This window comes from Cynara cardunculus (assembly GCF_001531365.2).
Source record: "Cynara cardunculus var. scolymus isolate 2C chromosome LG 9, CcrdV1, whole genome shotgun sequence".
In the NCBI taxonomy this organism is placed as follows: Eukaryota; Viridiplantae; Streptophyta; class Magnoliopsida; order Asterales; family Asteraceae; genus Cynara; species Cynara cardunculus.
Window position 1 is genome coordinate 15,288,105 of NC_037536.1, and position 20,239 is coordinate 15,308,343.

Consider the following 20,239-nt stretch of genomic DNA (forward strand, 5'->3'; position numbering starts at 1 on the left):
ATAAGAAAACAAGAATTTTAAATAGTTAATTTGATATTAATATCTATATATTTTTTCAACTTTTTATGATATATTCAAATTTATATTTTATTAAAAAAATAAAAACATTATCGTTTTTTCAAAACTATAAAAAACTATATTATAACATTGACAGGGATAAAAAGAAAAAAAACATTATAATCGAGATATATCTCGTTATATTACGCGAGTACTTTTCTAGTTTTTCTAATAAGAAACTTTGATATTAATTTTTATGACAAAAATATAATATTTTATTACATATGCATAAAATAATTTAATAATATTATAACCTCTAAAATAAAAAATCTTTAAAAAATAAATTTTAATTTTTTTTAAAGATCTTAAAATTTGATTCTCTGTTTCGAATAAATTTCTTTGAAAATGTCCAGAAGACAAATTTATTATTATAATTAGGGGTCGTTTACCAAATACTTACCCAGTAAGTGTTTATCAGTAAAATTTAACATTATCATGTATTTACCAGATAAGATCTTAGTCCATCAAAACAGTATCATATGCATCAACTTACCCAGTAAGCGCTTACCGTGATAAGAGTCGTCGCCCTCATTTACCAGGTAAAACTATTGGTCCTTATCTCACTCATATCAGATAAGATTTTTGGTCCTTACCATATTCATTCGGTAAAATAATGTAATTTGATAAGTGCTTATCCGGGTAAACGTTTGGTAAACCGACTCCTTAATAAAAAATAAAATAAACGTTGTTGTTGTTGTTGTTATTATTATTATTATTATTATTATTATTATTATATTAAATCTCTCGTAAAAAAGCCAAATTCAATCATGGAGTACATCAAGAAAATCTAAGTTTGTCTTTATTGAATTTTTTAATTGGAAATCTTTTGTTTAATAATTTTTAGTAGAAAATTAGTAGCCGTAATTTTTCGAAATTTGCATTATTTTTTTATTAAACCAATGAACAACGTGTTTTAAGGGATTAATATTCCTACTAAAATAATATTAAATATTTTGGAATAATTAAATAAGAATTTAAATTATTGTGAATAAATAAGAATTTAAATTATTGTGAATAAATGACAACTTTTTTGTATGACTTTTTTTATTTATTTAAACCCATCGATTATGATCTGTTTCATAATATAAAAAAATTTACGTGCATTTTTTGTTTCACAGACAAATGAAAAGAGTTTAATATCGTGTTATCCACTTGAAAAATCATGTGAATAACATCTGATCCAGTGGTTTAACAGTTTGTAACCTTTTGTAGTTGTCAAACGATTATCCTTATAAATGGGCATACATACATACATACATACATACATACATACTCATGTAAGGTTCGGTTTAGAGAAAACCTCTAAAATTAGAAAAATCAGAAAACCATAAAATCGGAGTAAAAAATTTATCAACATAAACATTAAGTTAAAAAGCATAAAAATGATGATTTTATGGTGTAATTTGTTTCCCTCCAATTTTAGCTGTATTTCATCCTTTTCTGATTAAAAATAGACAGTTTTAATTTAAAATACATTTGTAACCACCCCTTTGTTTATATTTACCTACATACTCGAAAATACCTTACGACAACATGTTTTTTGTAATTAAGTTTTCAAATCAACCTGTCTTTTATATGCATTTCCCAATTCAGATTATAATAACAACTAGCTTATATTCGATCTTTTATATTATACGAATCTTGTCTGTATGATTCAATAATAGAAAATATAATCACAAGTTTTGTCTGCTTAATGTCAAGAAAAATGAAAATGAGACCTTTAAATCGGTATTAACAAGCTAATTAATGAAGTAATATGAATAGCAAAAATGAAATATATTTATCGTAAAAACGTTCTTTTATTTTTCTTTTCTTATTATAATATAATATAGTTACTGATTATTCATATATCGCGAATACTTTTTAAATGGGATAAAGATAACTTGTGACGGGTTCTTTGGTTTTGTAATCTGTTTTTACTTTAGTCAGTACTGCTTCTTATAGACAGTCGATTTTGTTTTATTCTCAATTATTATTCTCCTTTTTTAAAAAAAATGAAAACAATATGCTTTGATAATAAAGTTCAAATAACAATTATTGTGTATATTTATTTCTTGAATGTTTTAAAGTACATAATATTTATATACGACAAATGCAACAAACAAACTCACACATCCTCTTCGTTTTTTTGTGAGGTTTAAACCCGTAACTTTCTAGAAAACCAAATACTACGATACCGATAGAACAACAAAGGTCTTTTGATAGATTTTTCCGTTGTTTTCCATTATATTGCAATTTGCATCGTTTAATTGGTTTGGTTGTAAAACTAAAATGGGGAGATTGAAGAAGGACATTTTAGTCATTAAACAAAGAACTGTCATTTCAAGAAATGAAGTAACGAAGGGAAAATTGGGGAAAAAGATGCAGAACTCATTCAGAGGAGTGACCAGAAGAAAACATCATCCATCCAATCACTTTTAAACCCACATTACGCAATTTATTTCTTTTTAATTATTATTATTATTATATAAAAATATATATAAAAAATGACTTTAGTAAACAATTATATTTTATTTTGAAATATATCATAAGCGCTTCTTAATTATTCTGATCACTTAATCATTCTGTAACAAACCATTTATCAACTGTCAAACAAACCGTTAATAAACAATATAACTTTTTAACCATATATTCATATTCATTGGAACAATATTCTTTTTTTTTAAAATAAGGAATTACAAAAAATCAAATATTTTATAGGCCAATGGTTATTATTTTTGGTCGTATACTTAGCATTTCAATAAAAGTGTACTAACAAACACATCACATTTATTGTATTTAAATTATATATGAAATCAAAACCTGAAATTAAAAATAATATTTTATCATATATTTTATATGTGTATGTGTGTTTATATTTACAAAATAAAAGAGATGTAAACTATTTATATGAATTTAATAGGTTTTTATGGTATTATAACAAGTTTTATTTATTACCATGGTTAGTTTTTATGGTATCAAGAACGTAAATAACAACGAACTGTAACCAAAACGACAAAAACAGTAATTTCCATTATGTTTTTAAGATGGTGACAGAGTCTAAAATTAAAAAAATTCGAACAGATTTCAATTATTAACGGACGTGAACGACTTGTGAAAAACAATAAATTTTGCTATTCCTAGTAGACCCATTTGAAAGCTAAACATGAATATAAAAGACAAAGCCATGATCTACTTGAAGCTTAAATTGTACAAAGGAGTAATAAATAGAAAGTTTTAGGAGACTCATTTTTACCCAAACTACAGTTATATATAGAAGTTTGTGTGCCCTATTTTAGGAAACCCACTCTGAATCTTTAAGCATTTGCAGCCAAACCTTTTGTTTCTTGATCTTGCAAAAGCTATCTACTGTTTCTTTTTCACACCCAAAATCCCATCAATGGCACCTCACCTCAACATCACTCAATCTTTATGGTGGTAGAAAATTCAAGCCATACTGTTTCTTCTTTCTGTTCAACCCAACAAAACCTAGCTAGCCACAAAGATCTTCCATTTATGCACCATCAATCAATCTGTGTGTGTTTGTGTTTGTGTGTGTAATTTGGTTTGTTTCTAATCATCTCTCTTGCCTGATCTTGGGTTATCTTTGTTTGAATAGATATGGCAGTGTCTCACTATTCTTGTGATTAAAAAGGAAACCCTAGCGAGATAAAAGGGAAACCACAAAAAGGAATAGAGAAGCATCATGTCCTAGATCTTTAAATAATTCTCTACCCAAATCAGGAAATCCATCAGATTTCAAGAAATATCCATTAGATTTCAAGAAAAACCCTAGTTACTATCAATCCCATTTCGATGGATCCTTACCCGGAATTGGAAACCTCCGATAATAGCAGCCCCGGTATCACTTTTGCCGCGGCTTCTTCTTCGTCTAGTTCACCGTCGGCAACTACCACCACCACTCCCAGCCGTTACGAGAACCAGAAACGCCGTGACTGGAACACGTTTTGTCAGTATCTGAAAAACCACCGGCCACCACTCGCGTTATCCCGATGCAGTGGCGCCAACGTCCTCGAGTTTCTTCGGTACCTTGACCAGTTCGGAAAGACTAAAGTCCACACCCCGGTGTGCCCGTTTTATGGGCATCCGAACCCACCTTGCCCTTGCCCTTGCCCACTTCGTCAAGCTTGGGGAAGCTTGGATGCCTTGATCGGACGTCTCCGGGCAGCTTACGAAGAGAGCGGCGGCCAACCGGAGATGAACCCTTTTGGTGCTCGTGCTGTGAGACTTTACCTGCGAGAAGTTCGAGATCTGCAATCAAAAGCAAGAGGAATTAGCTACGAGAAGAAGAAACGAAAACGACCTCCACCACAAGAACATCATCAACAGTTTCCCTCCAGTATCTCATCTTTCCAACCTTTCCCTCTTCCACCAGGTGATCATACTTAATTGAATTATATATACATATATATATATATGTATGTATATCGGATCTTGGAACTGATCTTTGGTTTCTTTTAAAGCTTTTTTTGATTTTATGTTCTTCACGGAATGGAATTATTATGAAACACATATGCCCTAGATCTTTTTTCTCTAGTTTTCTTAATTGTCTGGGGTAGTTTTAGATTTCATTTCTTGCAATCAACTATGAACCCTATTGTTAATTTGTAATTTTATTTGTTGATCAACTGTTTTGTTCATCTCCATGATGATATATGATGACTGCAACAAGTTGACTTGTCGTTGCAGCAGCTTGCAGATGGAATGGTAGTAAATTTATGTACTATTCCAATGGTAGTAGTATTTATGGGACAAAAACTGGAATTACTTGTAACCTGTTCTTAAAGTGTTTCAACCAAGATTATATATAGCCGGAGTGTGTATATATAATATATACATCCAACTGCTAGATATATAAGGTGTTCATATTTGTTCTTTTTGATTTTTATGCTCCATTTTACTTGACAAAATCATCGAGTCTTTTTGGAATGGAATGTGTAGTATGTGTTCAAATGCAATCACCAACATTTCATCATCGGATTCAAGACTAGTTATCACGGGTGTTGCAATTATTTCGTTGAGGCCTAGTGTATGTTCTTGATTTGGCATTTCTAGCTTGTGATACTGTAATTGCCAATAAATACATACTGTTTATGCTTTGACTGCCTCCTAACTTGAGCTGCTAAGACCATCTTCCATTGGTAGATCAAATACCAAATTAAATCATTTTAATGAGATACCAAATCTTACTTTCTAAACATTTATTGGGTAAAAGACGTTTTACATTGGATGCAAAATTTTGATCCTTAAGTAAAACCATTTTTGGCAACATTAATAAAATTAAAAACATCATAAATATATTAGAAAATTAAGTATTGGTGGTCAAATATTTTATAGGGCAAAAGTAGCATATTTTTCTTGTTTTAAAATAGCTTAAATAATGTTCCAGATGATAATATTTAATTAAAGAATTAAGAATAAAAATAATTTTGTATGAATTAACCAGAGCTCTATGTTTTCTTCAGACACAATCCATGTTAATATATAAAAATAATTTATGTATATTTAAGTGAAATGAGGAATTGGCGTAAGTATCAGAGTTAAGGAATTAATTAAAGTGAGAAGTTGATTATTTTTATCTTAAATTTATATATGAATCGTGTTTGATATGTGAATTGATTTGGTGTATCTTATTTCGGTGCATTTCATCTTAATGTGCATTAAATGGTGAAAATCTTTCTTACGTTACTCACTTTAATTCTTCTTTTATCAGAACCCAAGCCACTTTATATATATACTAGAAAAGTACTCACACAATATAGCGAGATACATCTTGATTTTAATGTTTCGTTTTTTTTTTTGTGTCGGTTAATGTTATAATACAGTTTTATGTGGTTCTTGAGAAAACGATAATGTTTTTATTTTTAAATAAACTCTAAATAAGAAGATATATCATAAAATTTTGAAAAAAAATATTGATATTAGTATCAAAATAACTATTTAAAATTTCTCATTTTATGTGTATTATTTAATCCGTTTTTTCATTTTTGGTTTAATAATATAATTTTTATAAAAATAATAATTAAATATTTTGTTAGAACTCAATGATTATATTAATTATATTTTAGATTTTTATATTTAAAATGAGATGATTATTCTCTATTTGATTATGTTTATCTGCAGTTAGTTACACGAATTCAAATATGAAGTTCTAATAAGTTGTACTTACGCACAATTACTTGTAATCTTGAATTTTAAGTAATATTCATAAATAAATAATACTTCATGTATAAAAAATGGTTTTTAAAAGTTTTTGTCAAATGCTTTATAATATAGTATATATATATACACACACACACACACACACACATATTTCAACTAGATGAAGGATCGTGTGAGAATGAGAGTTAATGATGGAAGCGTAAGAAAGGATTTGGACTCTTGATCACCTTTAATTTCAAACTTACTCATGAATCACACTTGATACGGGGATTAATCCGGTGCATCTAAGAGTGTAAATCATTTCTTATGATTCTCACCTTAACTATCATTTTCACCAGAACCTCACACATTCCAACTATTATTCAATTAAAAGACCTTTAAACAAATTAAATTATGTTATATATTAAAAACTAACAAGCAAGATACTAAAAAGGTAAAAAAAAAATCAAATATTGTGTTACAAAAATTGCACATCAGGCCATTATATGTTACATGGTTAACGTGACATTGAACACAAGTCTTGAACCACACACTCCACAGTAGTTGTTGCGGCCATTCTTTTAGAACACTTTTTTTATGAAAACTTTTTGCTAATCAAATTATAAAAATGTACAAGTGTTATACCTATATCAAAATGGCAATTTATGTTCTCCAGAACATTTATCAGCGTACAAAATAAACACAATATGTTCTCTAACCAGGCAAACAATTTTACAAGACAAGCATTTTGATTAATATAATATGATCCTAAACGTACAGGTTTTATTGTTTTGTCCACATATCTAAACTTATGGTTATAAAACGCGTTTGATAGATGAGGTATTAAGCCTCTTATAAGACAACATTTGTTCCCTTCCCCAACCAATGTGTGATCTTACAATTCACCCCACTTGGGAATCCAGTGTCCTCCCAAGCACACCAGTTCAGTTCCTTACTCTAATACGATCTGTAACTTCCCAGACCAATTGTATCAGATATTGTCTGCTTCCAAAAACTTGGAGATCCAACTACAAGAAGACAAGGAGTCTGATACAACATTTCTTAATATATTTCTCGAAACAAACGAAAAGGAAACGAAAGATGAAACATAAATCATGGATCAACTATGCCCGCCTAAACTCATAGTTTTAAAGATGTTACAAATGGTATTAAAGTCGAGAATTAGACTAGTGTGCCAGCGAGGACGCTAGACTCGCAAGGGGGGTTCATTAATTGTAAGATCCCATATTGGTTGGGATGAAGAACAAATGTTGTCATATAATGGGCTTGATACCTCCTTTAAAGACGCATTTTAAAACCGTGAGTTTAGGTGTGTGGACAAAGCGTATAATATTTAGTACGGTTATAAGTATGAGATGTTACTATCCATGTATGAACTTAAAGGAGAAAAAACAACTCTCAAGTTTTATCTACACATACATATATATACGAAAACAAAATTGACTTAATAACTCGGATGTCTAAAACGTCTAATTGTTCTAATAAAATGTTTAAAAAACTTAAATTTACATGATCAAACAATAAAACGTTATATCTAAAAGTATTATAACAAATTTATAGGACGTTTTGAGTGTTTTAATTAACAAATCTATTACAACATTTCTAAAATAAAGTATCATATTAGTTATTTTATAGTACACCATAAACACAAACGTGCTATAAAAATGCAAGTTTATAAACTTATTGTTGTAAACACTTATAATAAAAACATCCTAAAAACGTTCTATATATAAACTTATTGTAAACACTTTTAGATAAGAGTTCTATTATTTGATTTTATAAATTTAAGTTTGTAAAACACTAAGGGGCCGTTTACTCAAACATTTCCCCGGTAAGTACTTACCGGTAAAATTCAAACACTATCATTTTAACCGGGTAAGATTTTAGTCCACCAAAACGATATCGTATGTAACAATTTAATTGGTAAACGCTTACCGTGGTAAGAGTCGTCGCCCTCACTTACCGGGTAAGACTTTTGGTCCATGTCTCATTCTTACCGGAAAAGATTCTTGATCCTTACCATGTTCATTCGATAAGGTTATGTGACTTGGTGTTCACTAACCTGAGTAAGCGTTTGGTATACGGCCTCTTAGACATTTTAAGGGGCTGTTTACCAAATGTTTATCCAGGTAAGCGCTAAACGTTAAAATTCAACTCAATCACTTAATTACCGGATAAGATTTTAGTCCAGGAATAATGTTATCATATGCAACACTTTACACGGTAAGCGCTAACCATGGTAAGAACCGTTGTCCTCACTTACCGGGTAAGACTTTTGTTTTTGCCTTCGCTTTTACCAGGTAAGATTTTTGGTTCTTTCCATATTTATTCCGTAAGATAACATGACTTGCTAAACACTTATTTGGATAAACAGTTGGTAAACCGTCCCTAAAAATTCTACAAACGCAATTTTTCTATAATAACATATGTTAATTAAAGTTCTCAATTATCAATAAATTCGAATTTGACTTAATGGTTTCATTGTTCATCCCTTTTATAACGATTTAAATTCATTGGTACTGGTGTTTCATTCGTCACCCTTGTTGCTCTCTTAATCTTATCGTATTGGTCGACGGTCGTTATAAGGGGGGTTAATTACGTGTACAACTTATTGTACTATAACAAAATTGGGTTTATAGAACGTTAACAATTTTTAAGTATTATGATAGACTGTTTTATAAGACTTAATTTATAGGACTAGAAAATAAAACGTCTTAAATAAATACGTTGTAATAAGGTTATATGATGCTTTTGAACATCTTAACGAGTTTTTTTTATCACATTTTCAATAGAAAGCGTTGCATTAGCTATTTTATAAGATACTTTTGAGATGTGTCTTATAAATTACTCATCTTTTTACATGACATTTTAGTTATCAAGTAGTGTCCTATAAAATAGCTGATACGGCGTTTTTTATATAATATCGTAAAAAAAAAATAGTTATAACGTCTAAAAATGTTATATGTAAATTACGTCTTATTAAGCGGTCTATTTAGGACGTTTCAACCATATAAATTAAGTCTTATTAAGTGGTCTATTAGGACGTTTATAAAACGTGCTATTCATTTCCTTAGTCAAATTTATCGAGTTTATTATCACATATATTCAAACCGAAGCAATTAATGTTTCAGTTAAGGATAATTGGCATGATCCACACAGTGAATGGCAAATGGCAACACCGATTATTGATCTGAATTCATATGATGTTATGTTTTGCAAGTTCGGAAAAATATCCAAATTTAAAGTCGTGCCAAAAACTCTAAAATTTCATGTTTAAGATGACACAAGATTGATTAAGATCATGGATTTTACGTTATTTGGCTGAATTTTTTTTTCGCAAAAAGTATGCAAGAAATTTGAGATGTGCCATGACTTAAGATGCATATTCGCTATATTATGATAATATCTATATTGTTTTTATATGGCGTGACTCATGACATATGGCGTGACTCATGACATGACGCCTTCAACTATGCCATAGCCTCACGTCGTGCGTTTTTTACAATGTCTGGCTTTTAATATATATTTAGATTTTTTATTTTTTCAACTTTTATGTTTTTACACTGTTAACTTTAGAATTTACACTTTTATAGATTAACTAATTAATCACATCACTCACGGTTTCAAGAATTCACACACATCATGGACTCACGATTAATTAAAACGAGGTTCAACTTTTTTTTTTTTTTTTGTGTCAAGAGGTCTCAGGTTCAAATCCAAGGAGGAACAAAAATCCCCTTGTGGCCACGGATGTTCAAATGCGGTGACTCCGGGCTACCTGCAAAGCAGGTGGTTGCTCTGTAATTAGTCGGCTCGTAAAACGAGTTAGATATCCAGGTTAATATATATATATATATATGTATATATATATATATATATATATATGTATGTATACAAATTTATATAAGTTAGAATGATTTAACTTATTCAAAAACTTATTATTTTCGGTTTGACACCGATATAAATTGTTTATCCAAACACTCAAAAGTGTTTATTACCGGTGTCACACCAGAATAAGTCAATAAATTATTTTTATAAGCAATCTCAAACACCCATTTGGTTTAGGATTTTTTTTATTTATTTAGAAGAGCAAAAAAATTGAAACCATTTTCATGATTCCGTCACCGTAAAGGAGGATTGCGTGTACGAGAATCCCACTAAATATGGTCAATCAAAAACCGGACGATTTTCCGGAATTCATGTGAACCGGTGGGACCCGGTTCGCCTCTCTAGGTCCAATCAAACTATCAAAGTGTTCGTACATTCTTACCACTGGCCCGGGCCCGGATTGTCCACGTGCATCGTCTGTTACGGGTTAACCCGAAAACCCATGGATCATGCCCGATTTTTGTGTTTTAATTTATACCCCTTTATTTCATGAATAATTACTAACAGACCCTTCATCATTGAAAGTTGTGCTTGCATCACCCCTAATTTAAAATTTTCCCCATTTCATTTATAAATATTTTATAGTTATTGATCTAAAATAAGTATTCATATTTCTATTTTAACTTTTTCCGAATGATCAAGGTTTCCAATCGTTTTGAGCCCCGTTGTGGTGAAAAAGACAAACCTCAAGTCTTAGGAGTTAAGTTACAGCGATACCACGTTTTTCAAATATCGACTTATGGCAACAAATCTCTACGGTTCTACCTTTAATTATGAGATAAAAAAAGTTAGTAAAAAGAACATCAAATGTCGATTACAAAAATTAAACTGCACATTATGTCATGACGTGTCATATGTTCAACGTGGAATTAGACACAAACCTTATGCCACGGGGGCTTTTGTGACGATCCTTTTTAGAACTTTGAGAATAAGTATCAATTTTCAAAAATAGGTGTCTAATTAGCAATTTTACTCTTAATTACGCGATGAGGATCATCATCTCATGTATTATTAAAGGTAAAAATTGTAATTTATTCAATTAAAAATATAAAAGTTTTTGTAACAGCTGAACACAACAGATTTTAATTTTTTTGTTTATAAACTTAAATTAGAAAATTGTTTAGATAAAAATCAATTTGGATCCAATGATGCATTTAATTAAATTTCAGCACATCATATGGTGTTTAGAATTGCACCTTTCAAATTTAACGAGGTCTCTAATAGAGCACCGGGTGCTAGCCCGAAACCCTAGATCTAAATATGTATATTACAGAAAAGAAAATGTTTATTTTTTGTATTTTTATCTGAAGGCTAAATTTAAATGATTCAATCAGCTATAATTGATTTAGTATATTACCTTATTTATATGGTCTAAATTATAGACAAAGTATAATTTAAAATAAGGATTAGTAATTATCTGTAACATATATAATTATTCTAAACTTTAACATATTTTTATAATTATCCTCCAAGAATAAATATGATCATTAAGACGCATTGGTGGACCCATGACTTTTGCCGAGCGGCTGCACATTTAAGGTAAATCAAAAGCCTGCATAATAATCCAATGTGTTTTAACTGAATTCCATCGTTTCAAGGGGATTTTTTTTAATTCTTTGTTGATTTTGAGACCTTTTCAAATTTTCCGTTGATTTCAAGGGACTTTTTCGATATTTTGGTTGATATTATTTGTATTTTCTAATACCACCAGCGTACTCTTCAAAGTTTAACGGATGAACCTTTCATACCATAAAACAAAATTCTACTTACACAAATAAATTGAGCGGGTGCACGGGATCCCACTAGGCCCCTGGTTAGACACACGACCTTTAGCTTGCTTTCCTGATTCGAGGATCCATACCCATCTTATTAGACAGTGTACCTAAAAGATAAATGAAGGAGGTATGTTTTAACAATGATATATGATAAGGACTGAATTTGAGAATTGACATAAATAGAGGGGGGTTAGATGAAATTTTTTGTAAAAGGAGGATCCATGGGGTTCCCGTACAAGGTGGTTTTGTCGCACCTAAAAATAAAGCCATTGCTCATCTTCCATGCGTCAAATCAATCATCATTTTTTATTTTATTCACAAATATATTTATAGAAAATGGGGTTTGTGAGTTTGTTATAGGTTTAAATTTGTGGTTTATCAGTAATTTTCATAATGGTTTTAAGTTAGATTCGATATTATTGGGTTAACCTGTAGTTTTGGGCTTTGAAGGTATTATAAATGGTATCATACTCGATCCTTGTATCATCGTGATAATGGGGCAAATCTTATCGCGTCCGATGAGTCCTCGAAAAAGGGGTCGTCTGTAACATCTTTGGTAAATCCGACATTGTCGATCACAAGGAGAAAAATTCTAGACAGACTTGACGAAGACGTTGTAACGTATAGATAATACATAAGGTTGTAAATGATCTGAATATTAAAAAGAATGTTCTTGAACTGTTGAACAAAAAGTACAGTTACATTTGTTCATTTTTGGTTCATTTGGGGCATTGGGTAACACCATATGGTCCATATCCATAAAATTGATGTAAACTTGGTAATAATCATTTTTATCTTCTTCAATTAGCGTAAATTTATAATGTTACATGAAATTTCATATGTTACTATGCATTACACCAACTTTAGTATAATATCTACTGTGTTCGTTAAAGATAGTCTTAAACCGTCATATATAGGGTTGCGCAAAGCATAAGTAGTTTGAAAACCCGAACTGAAAATGAGCAGTTGGTGCAAGACCCGAATGTCCCAAAATCTGAAAATTCGGAACTTGACTTTTGGGGGGTATCTGGGTTTGAGTTGGGTTTCATTTTGGCCACCCGAACCGTCTGAAAACCTAAAATGTGTATATATAAATATATGTATAATATTTAGATACTATATAGATATAATTATCAATCGAAAAACCTAGATTCAAGTCGGCCGTATTCTTTTCTAAATACTAAACCTACTATTAACTTCATCAATCATCTCATTCGATTGAATTCATCATTAAAATGACCGAGCCCAACTTGAAACCCAAAACCCAAAATTTGAGGCAATTTTCATATTCAAAATCCGATCGGATTTTTGGCTTCCTCAACCGAACCCGCCCGCCGTGTCCATGCACAGTTGCGCACTAGGGATGGTAATGGGGTAGGGACCCCAATCCTCGTCCTTGATCTTTGTCCATGTCCCCGTCCCTATCCCCATCCCCACCAGGGAATTTGATCACATCCCCATCCCCGTCCCCAATGAGAAACGGGGATCTCTAACGGGGAAACAAGGATTTTTTTTTTCATGTTTGTGTAATTTTTTTTAAATCAAATGTATGAGACGCTATACATGTTTAAATATCACAATTTTTCAATAAACCTATAATCAAAAGGAATTTAATTTAATACAAAAAATATACATCATTATATAATAATTAACAATGAAAAAAAAAATTAATCTAAAAAAATTAACGTCACATGTACCAAAACATATTGAGTAATATCCAAAACCACATATAGTAATATCCTAAATATATTGAGATAAAAATTACCATTTACCGATTTAATAAAAATAAATAATATATAATATAATCTATTAATTAATATATATATATATATATATATATATATATACGGGTATGTGGCGGGCGGGGCGGGGACTGTGATACCCGTCCCCGTCCCCATCCTTGATTTGAGCCAAACGGGGATCCCCGTCCCCGTTCCCGAGACCCGGTTTAACGGGGAATCCCTGTCCCCGATCGGGGTGGGTGGACCGTGGAGTCGTGGACCGGGTTCTCCGACGAGTCGGGGTCAATTCCCATGCCTATAATGCACACCCTTAGTTATATATAGTTACATTTTGATTTAAAATAAGGGAAAATGGTGGACTTTCCCTTGAGAAGACCACATGGTAAGGCTCAACTATGTCTTCCTCTATGAAGTTTGGGCTTGGGCCTGGGCCTGGGCCTGGGCCTGGGCCTGGCGAGTATATTATTGACCATGTAGAGTTTTACTAGTTTATTAAAAAAATAAAAACATTTAATAATATGAAAAAATATATTAAAATATAACAAAATGAATATTTTAAAGCACAATTCAATAATGTGGAAAGAGAAAAAAAAAACTGTAATCGATCAAAATCAATAACTATTGATTGCTTGAATGATGTTGAGACACATCATTTTATTGAAAATTTTCAATAAAGTAAATGATAATTAGTAAGAAAAATTTCTAAATAAAATTTATTTTTATCTTCCCCAATGTTCTTAAATTTACTTTTTATGCATTGATGTTTGCAAGTAATATGTTATTTTAATCAAATAAAATAATACTGATATTCGTTAAATACACATTATTTACCAGAGAAATTATAAGCGGTTGTTTAGTTCATGCAGATGAATGACGATTGAAAAATGACATAACCCAGAATGAAAGTTTAGGTTTCTGTGGAAATAAACCCATTATATTATATAAAACAAAACAATTTCTTTTTATATTTAATCTCATTAATGACTGTTTAATACCTCTAATTAAACATCCCTTAAAAATGAATGTTTGAATGGTTAATAGTTTTGGATGGTTTTAAATGTTTTCTAGAATATTTTTGGGGGCACTACAACAAAATCGGGTTTAGAAAACGCTTCCAATTTCTAAACGTCCAAATAGACTTCATTATAGGACTGAAAAATAAAGTGTTATATCTAAAGACATTTTAATAAGTTTATATGACGTCATAATAAGTTTTTAGGACACTTTTAATATAAAGCGTCCCATTAGCAACTTTATATGACACTATTTGAAAAATTATCCTATAAAAACAAGTGTCCTACACAAAATTGAGTTTATAGGACACTTTCTCATAAGTGTCCTATAAAGTTGCTAATGTGACGCTTTGTACAAAAAAATGTTCTAAAAAACTTGTTAACACGTTCAAAAACATTATATAAACTTATTACAACGCCTTTAGATATGACGCTTTATATTTTGGTCATATAAATTAAGTCATATAAAACAGCCTATTGGGATGCTTAGAGATTGGGGGCGTTCTATAAACCCAATTTTGTTGTAATAGGGTTGCTATTCATATCTCTCTACTTACATACACCTAGTTCTTATCCTCTACCATATATATTCATGTATAATAAAAGGTATACTGTAATGTAACTTAATTGCATAAACTTACCATTTTAAGACACTATAATGTTAAGCAAAATACTCTTTGACATACCAAACTACAAATGTTTGGTAATTTTATTATATATAATGTATGGGTTGGGTTCATATGAGACTAACCTGTTTTTGTGAAACTATTTTTTTATACTTGAAACTTTACAGAAAAACACTGTGAATGTAATTTTTTTGATTAATCTGGATATCCAACCCGTTATACGAATTGACTAATCCCAGGATGATCACCTCATTTGTAGGTAGCCAGGAGTCACCACATTTGAACCTCCGTCCCATAAATGAATTTTTATTTCTCCTTGGATTTGAACATGAAATTTCCAGACATTCTTAACATTTGGAGTCCAAGCTCAAACAATCAGACACCACCATTTAATTTATTAAAATCATTTAGAATAAGATGTACATAAAAAGATATTTAGGGAAACAAAATAAACTGTAACTCGTATAAACAAATAGAAAAACCTTACGCAAAACAACAAAGTAAAGCCAAATGGAACACATAAAAAAAGAATTGATAGTTAAATTGAAAAAAAAACTAAAATAAAAAAATATATAAAACCGATAATCCAGAACAACTCGTAATCAATAATTAACATGTATCTCTCATACATACATATACATACATACATACATACATACATACATACATACATACATACATACATACATACATACATACATACATACATACATACATACATACATACAGGTCTCATGTTCGAATCCAAAGGAGAAATAAAAATCCCATATGACCACGGACGTTCAAATCGCTGGTGGTCGTCCTGGGATCCGTCGGCTCACACAGTGGGTTGGATATCCAGGTTAATAAACAAAAGTATATATTTATTTTCTTATAAAACATTGGTAGTATAACAATGACTATAAAGGTGTTGAAAACTATAGTACAAGAATGATAATAATATGTCTAAATCTTAATCACATCATATATGAATATCGATCATGCGTTGCTTACACGAAGTTGCTTTCTTTACTTAATTGAGGAGACGGAATTGAAGAAAACAACAGATATATAGGAAAAACGAGTTCGGTGATTCTCATACAACATACAGATCGGAGGAGTTGTATTCGATCGAGTTTTTTGTATTTTTCTTCTTTCAGATATTAAAACCAATGATAAAACGTAATCATTATAGTTTAATAAGAAAAAAAGGAACAAATGACGCGTGGGCAAAGCGTTTGTTGCCTACACATATGACTTATTGCACATACAACACGTAATGGAAATAAGACGGTTTAAAATAATACATATTGCAAATTACAGACTCAAATAAAACCGATGTATATATGTACATATATATATATATATATATATAATTTTTTTTTCAATCTCTTAATATACAACAAATTAATCACTTGATTCAAATTGAAATCAAACACAAGAACACTCGAATAATCAAATGAAGAAATTAAATGTGCTAATTCTCTTAATTTTTTTTTTCTATACCTAAAACACTTCAAATATTTGCAGAGTTGATTACTACTCGTAGAACACTATACCATTGTCATTATCATCATCGTCCAATTCCATGTCTTGTAGATTATGGGAAGGGACATAGTCTTCGAAAACCATATCGTAAAAGAAACCATATTGATCGTCGCATTTATTATTCGAGCTCATAAACATTTGGTCCGTCGATTCCTTCAAGGTGGCGTCTTGAGATAGTTGGAGAAGATTTTGATGGTTGTATTGTTGTGGCGATATGCCGAAATAATTTTGGTGGTGGATGGGTGGTGTTGGTGTTTGATTCGAGAGGGTGGTGGAGGAGTTTGTGGTGGTGAAGGGGGGGTGGTGGTGGTGGTGGATACAAGGTGGTGGTTGGCAACCGGTGGAGATGGTGGTCGGAGATGTACCAAGATTTGGTGAGGTGACACCATCATGACTTGCAGTGTTGTGATACATGTGTTGTGGGCTATGTTCGTTGCTATTGTCCCCCTTTGCTTTGTAAAATACTCTACATAAAACCCAGTCTTCCTGTTCGTTCAATAATTCAACCAAATAAAAGAGAATGTTAATAAAGTTGATGTATATGTTAGGGGGAAATCGAACTAAATATGCAATCTGATCATCAACCAAATCCAGTTTTTAGCCACTTATCAAAGCTTCTTTCCAAAATAGCCTAAGTTTACTGTAATATCTCATCTCATGTCAATTGTATCAGATATTGTCTGTTTTGTCCACACACTTAGACTCACGGTTTTAAAATGCGTCTGGTAGAGAAGGTATCCGGTCCCTATGAGACAACCTTAATTAGTTTCTCTCCCAACCGATGTGGGATCTTACATTTACGCACAAATTTGATTTCTGGAAACAAAATAAAGGAAAAAGAACTAGGTAGAATTTTGAATCTTTAAGCGGATTTTTTCCCAATCTTTTGCGTAAGGATTTAAATTCTACGTAAACTTTAGCTTAAATGAAAATTCAATTGAAAAAGTGGCTAAAAAGTGAAGTGGGCTTATTTTGGGGCTTTTTGAAAGGAAAAACACTTGAAGTATGTCTAGGATCCAATGAAAGTTAACCCTATTTGGGAAGAAAGTTCAATGAAAAAGATTGTGGGTTTTTGAGGATTGAATTAATTCTTAAATACCTTGGGAGGAATATGAGGGTTCTCGAGGCGAAATTCGTGCATTATCCAACCAGTTTTAACCCCATTTGGCGCTCGATTCTTGTAGAACACTAACGTCTTCCTCATCCCTATGATAACACCACTTCTCGGATCCACAACGGTCCTATCTTTTCCGGTAGCCTTCCAATATCCGGATGTTGTGGCTCGGTTAGTACGGTATCCTGTTGCATACTTGCGATCGCGAAAGCTGAAGAAATACCACTCACTTGAATTGAGTTTCGCTGTCTCTGTAGCGAACATAAAAACAAAAAGTTAATAAACAAATAATCATGTACCATAAACCATTAAAAACTTAAACCAACATGACATTAAATGCTCTTTGAAATGACATAAAAGCTTAGACAAAATTTGAGAGACATGGAGAATTAATGCAGGTGTTTCACGGAGAGAATACGGATCATGAAAGGCTAAAACACATGATGTAGGTGTTGGTAGAATGTCAATTTCAGAATATGTCCTTATTAGCACTACCATTGATGTGCATTTGACAGAGAAATGTGTTTCCATCCACCAACTTACATGCATCACATGTATATATATATGCTTAAATTATATAATTCGTACAGATGGATGCTTATACTGTTTGTATATATCGTCTTGATTTAGCCAACACCTCAACCTGGGGTAATTAAGTCAAAATAACACAGAAAAAAGCACCGCAAGATTGTCTTTATCCAAGTGACGATAATAGTTGCTCTTTTCATAAGGAACCCATTGAAGAAAGTAAGAAAATGGCTGAATAACAAAAGGCCATCTTATCCAAAGATTGCTGTTTAATCCATCCTCCTAGAGACACAATAACATCGTCTTTCTAACAGTAAATTTGAGGATAGGATTTGATAAAAATGGAATATATAATCAACTTGATTGATTAAGATGCTAGTTGCATACATTACTGTATCAATAGTTGTTGTCTTATCCATTTAAAGATATATAATATTCATACATATACATAATACTGAGAGAGAGAGAGAGAGAGAAGGGTTGCTTTAGGAGTAGAAAAGATTTCTTGATTCCTTTTCTAGAAGGTGCTTTTGAAGTTTGTCAAGAAAGTTTGTGTTCTTTAATAATTCTGATTAATCTGGATCTTAAACACTAATTAATAATTGAAGCTATCCCAAATTAGCACTTCAAAATTACCCCTTAATCTAATAAATCATGTAATACCTATATATAAAATATTTTATCCAACTACATACATTGTATCATATTCTAAATCCTGAATCTGTTTGTATGTAGACACAGACATGATATATGTAATATATAGATACATGTCTGTCTGTGTGTGTTTGTATATATATATATATATATACACATCCTATTATATATCATTTCCTTCTCCGTTATTATTGCGGTTTCGAGGGTGAGAGAAGCTAAAGAGATTCTACTGGGAAAAAACCTAACCTTCCATTACTCTCTCTCTCTCTCTCTCTCTTTCTGTAAACTTGACGCAGGGTCAAATAATGTTAATATAAATATGTTTCACACACACACACCCACACCCACACCCACACCGTATCTAGTGCTAGTTAAGTGTTTCAGAACCTTGATCAATGGCATCTTTATACTAATGTGCTCATAATCTAAACTGGATTAGAAGTTTCGATTTTTGGGTGTTTCTACTTTTCTTCGTAAACTTCTCAAACAAGCTGCCAGCAAGATGAGCATGATCTGCCAACCATGTGTACATATGACTGGTTGGCTGTCTACTAGCTCAACCCATCAAGCAGCTTTCTTAACATGTTCACTGTCTGCTTAAAACCAAACGAAACATGCATTTCTATCTCTCCCCAACTCCAAGATCATCGATCAAAGAACCAGAAATCACTTGATATAGTACAAGAATGTAAGTAAATACAAAATAAACTCACCAGGAAGCTGCCATGGCTCACAAGTATGAAGATCAATCTCGACTAAAGTTCCCTTGAGAACATCTTCATTAGCTATCTTCTTGTAAAGATAGTGGCAAACCAACTCTTCATCACTTGGGTAAAACCTAAACCCTGGTGGCAGTGTGGCTCCAATATCTCTTAAACCCATCTCTTGATTTTAAACTAAAGAGGCTGCAGATTAAAGCATATATATATATATATAGAGAGAGAAAGAGAGAGGCTCTATAAATTGTATTCAGCAAGCAAGAAAGGTGTAGAGATTGGTGATGATGCTAATGGTGGCAAGGTATTATCCGAAAAACTTGTAGCAGTTGTTTCTAATCCGGGAGTATATGGATGGAGAATTTATAATAATAAGGAAGAAGAAAGGTGGTGTTGTATATAAGGGGAGAGAGGGGATGGAGACTGAAAGGTACCTT

At 31.5% G+C, this 20,239-nt stretch overlaps 2 protein-coding genes across 2 annotated transcripts; one reads left to right on the forward strand and one right to left on the reverse strand.

Moving 5' to 3' along the window:
- The first annotated feature begins 3,852 nt into the window (after nt 1-3,852).
- On the forward strand, nt 3,853-4,446 carry LOC112517835 (protein LIGHT-DEPENDENT SHORT HYPOCOTYLS 4-like). Its single transcript, XM_025125205.1, has one exon. It carries the CDS (start codon nt 3,853-3,855, stop codon nt 4,444-4,446), a length of 594 nt encoding a protein of 197 aa, XP_024980973.1.
- Nucleotides 4,447-16,781: 12,335 nt separating this feature from the next.
- On the reverse strand, nt 16,782-19,968 carry LOC112518734 (protein CUP-SHAPED COTYLEDON 3-like). Its single transcript, XM_025126534.1, has 3 exons — nt 19,800-19,968; nt 17,890-18,155; nt 16,782-17,276 (listed from the first exon to the last, which is right to left on the reverse strand). Exons 1-3 carry the CDS (start codon nt 19,966-19,968, stop codon nt 16,782-16,784), a joined length of 930 nt encoding a protein of 309 aa, XP_024982302.1.
- Between the last annotated feature and the right edge of the window lie 271 nt (nt 19,969-20,239).

What these genes read in the sequence shown, in the direction of transcription:
- LOC112518734 (XM_025126534.1), bottom strand. Translation starts at nt 19,968, where the DNA reads ATGGGTTTAAGAGATATTGGAGCCACACTGCCACCAGGGTTTAGGTTT. An exon ending in TGAGCCATGGCAGCTTCCTG is followed by an intron (nt 18,156 to 19,799) that starts GTGAGTTTATTT and finishes TGTTCGCTACAG; the next exon opens with AGACAGCGAAACTCAATTCA. An exon ending in ACCCTCATATTCCTCCCAAG is followed by an intron (nt 17,277 to 17,889) that starts GTATTTAAGAAT and finishes TTGAACGAACAG; the next exon opens with GAAGACTGGGTTTTATGTAG.
- LOC112517835 (XM_025125205.1), top strand. Translation starts at nt 3,853, where the DNA reads ATGGATCCTTACCCGGAATTGGAAACCTCCGATAATAGCAGCCCCGGT.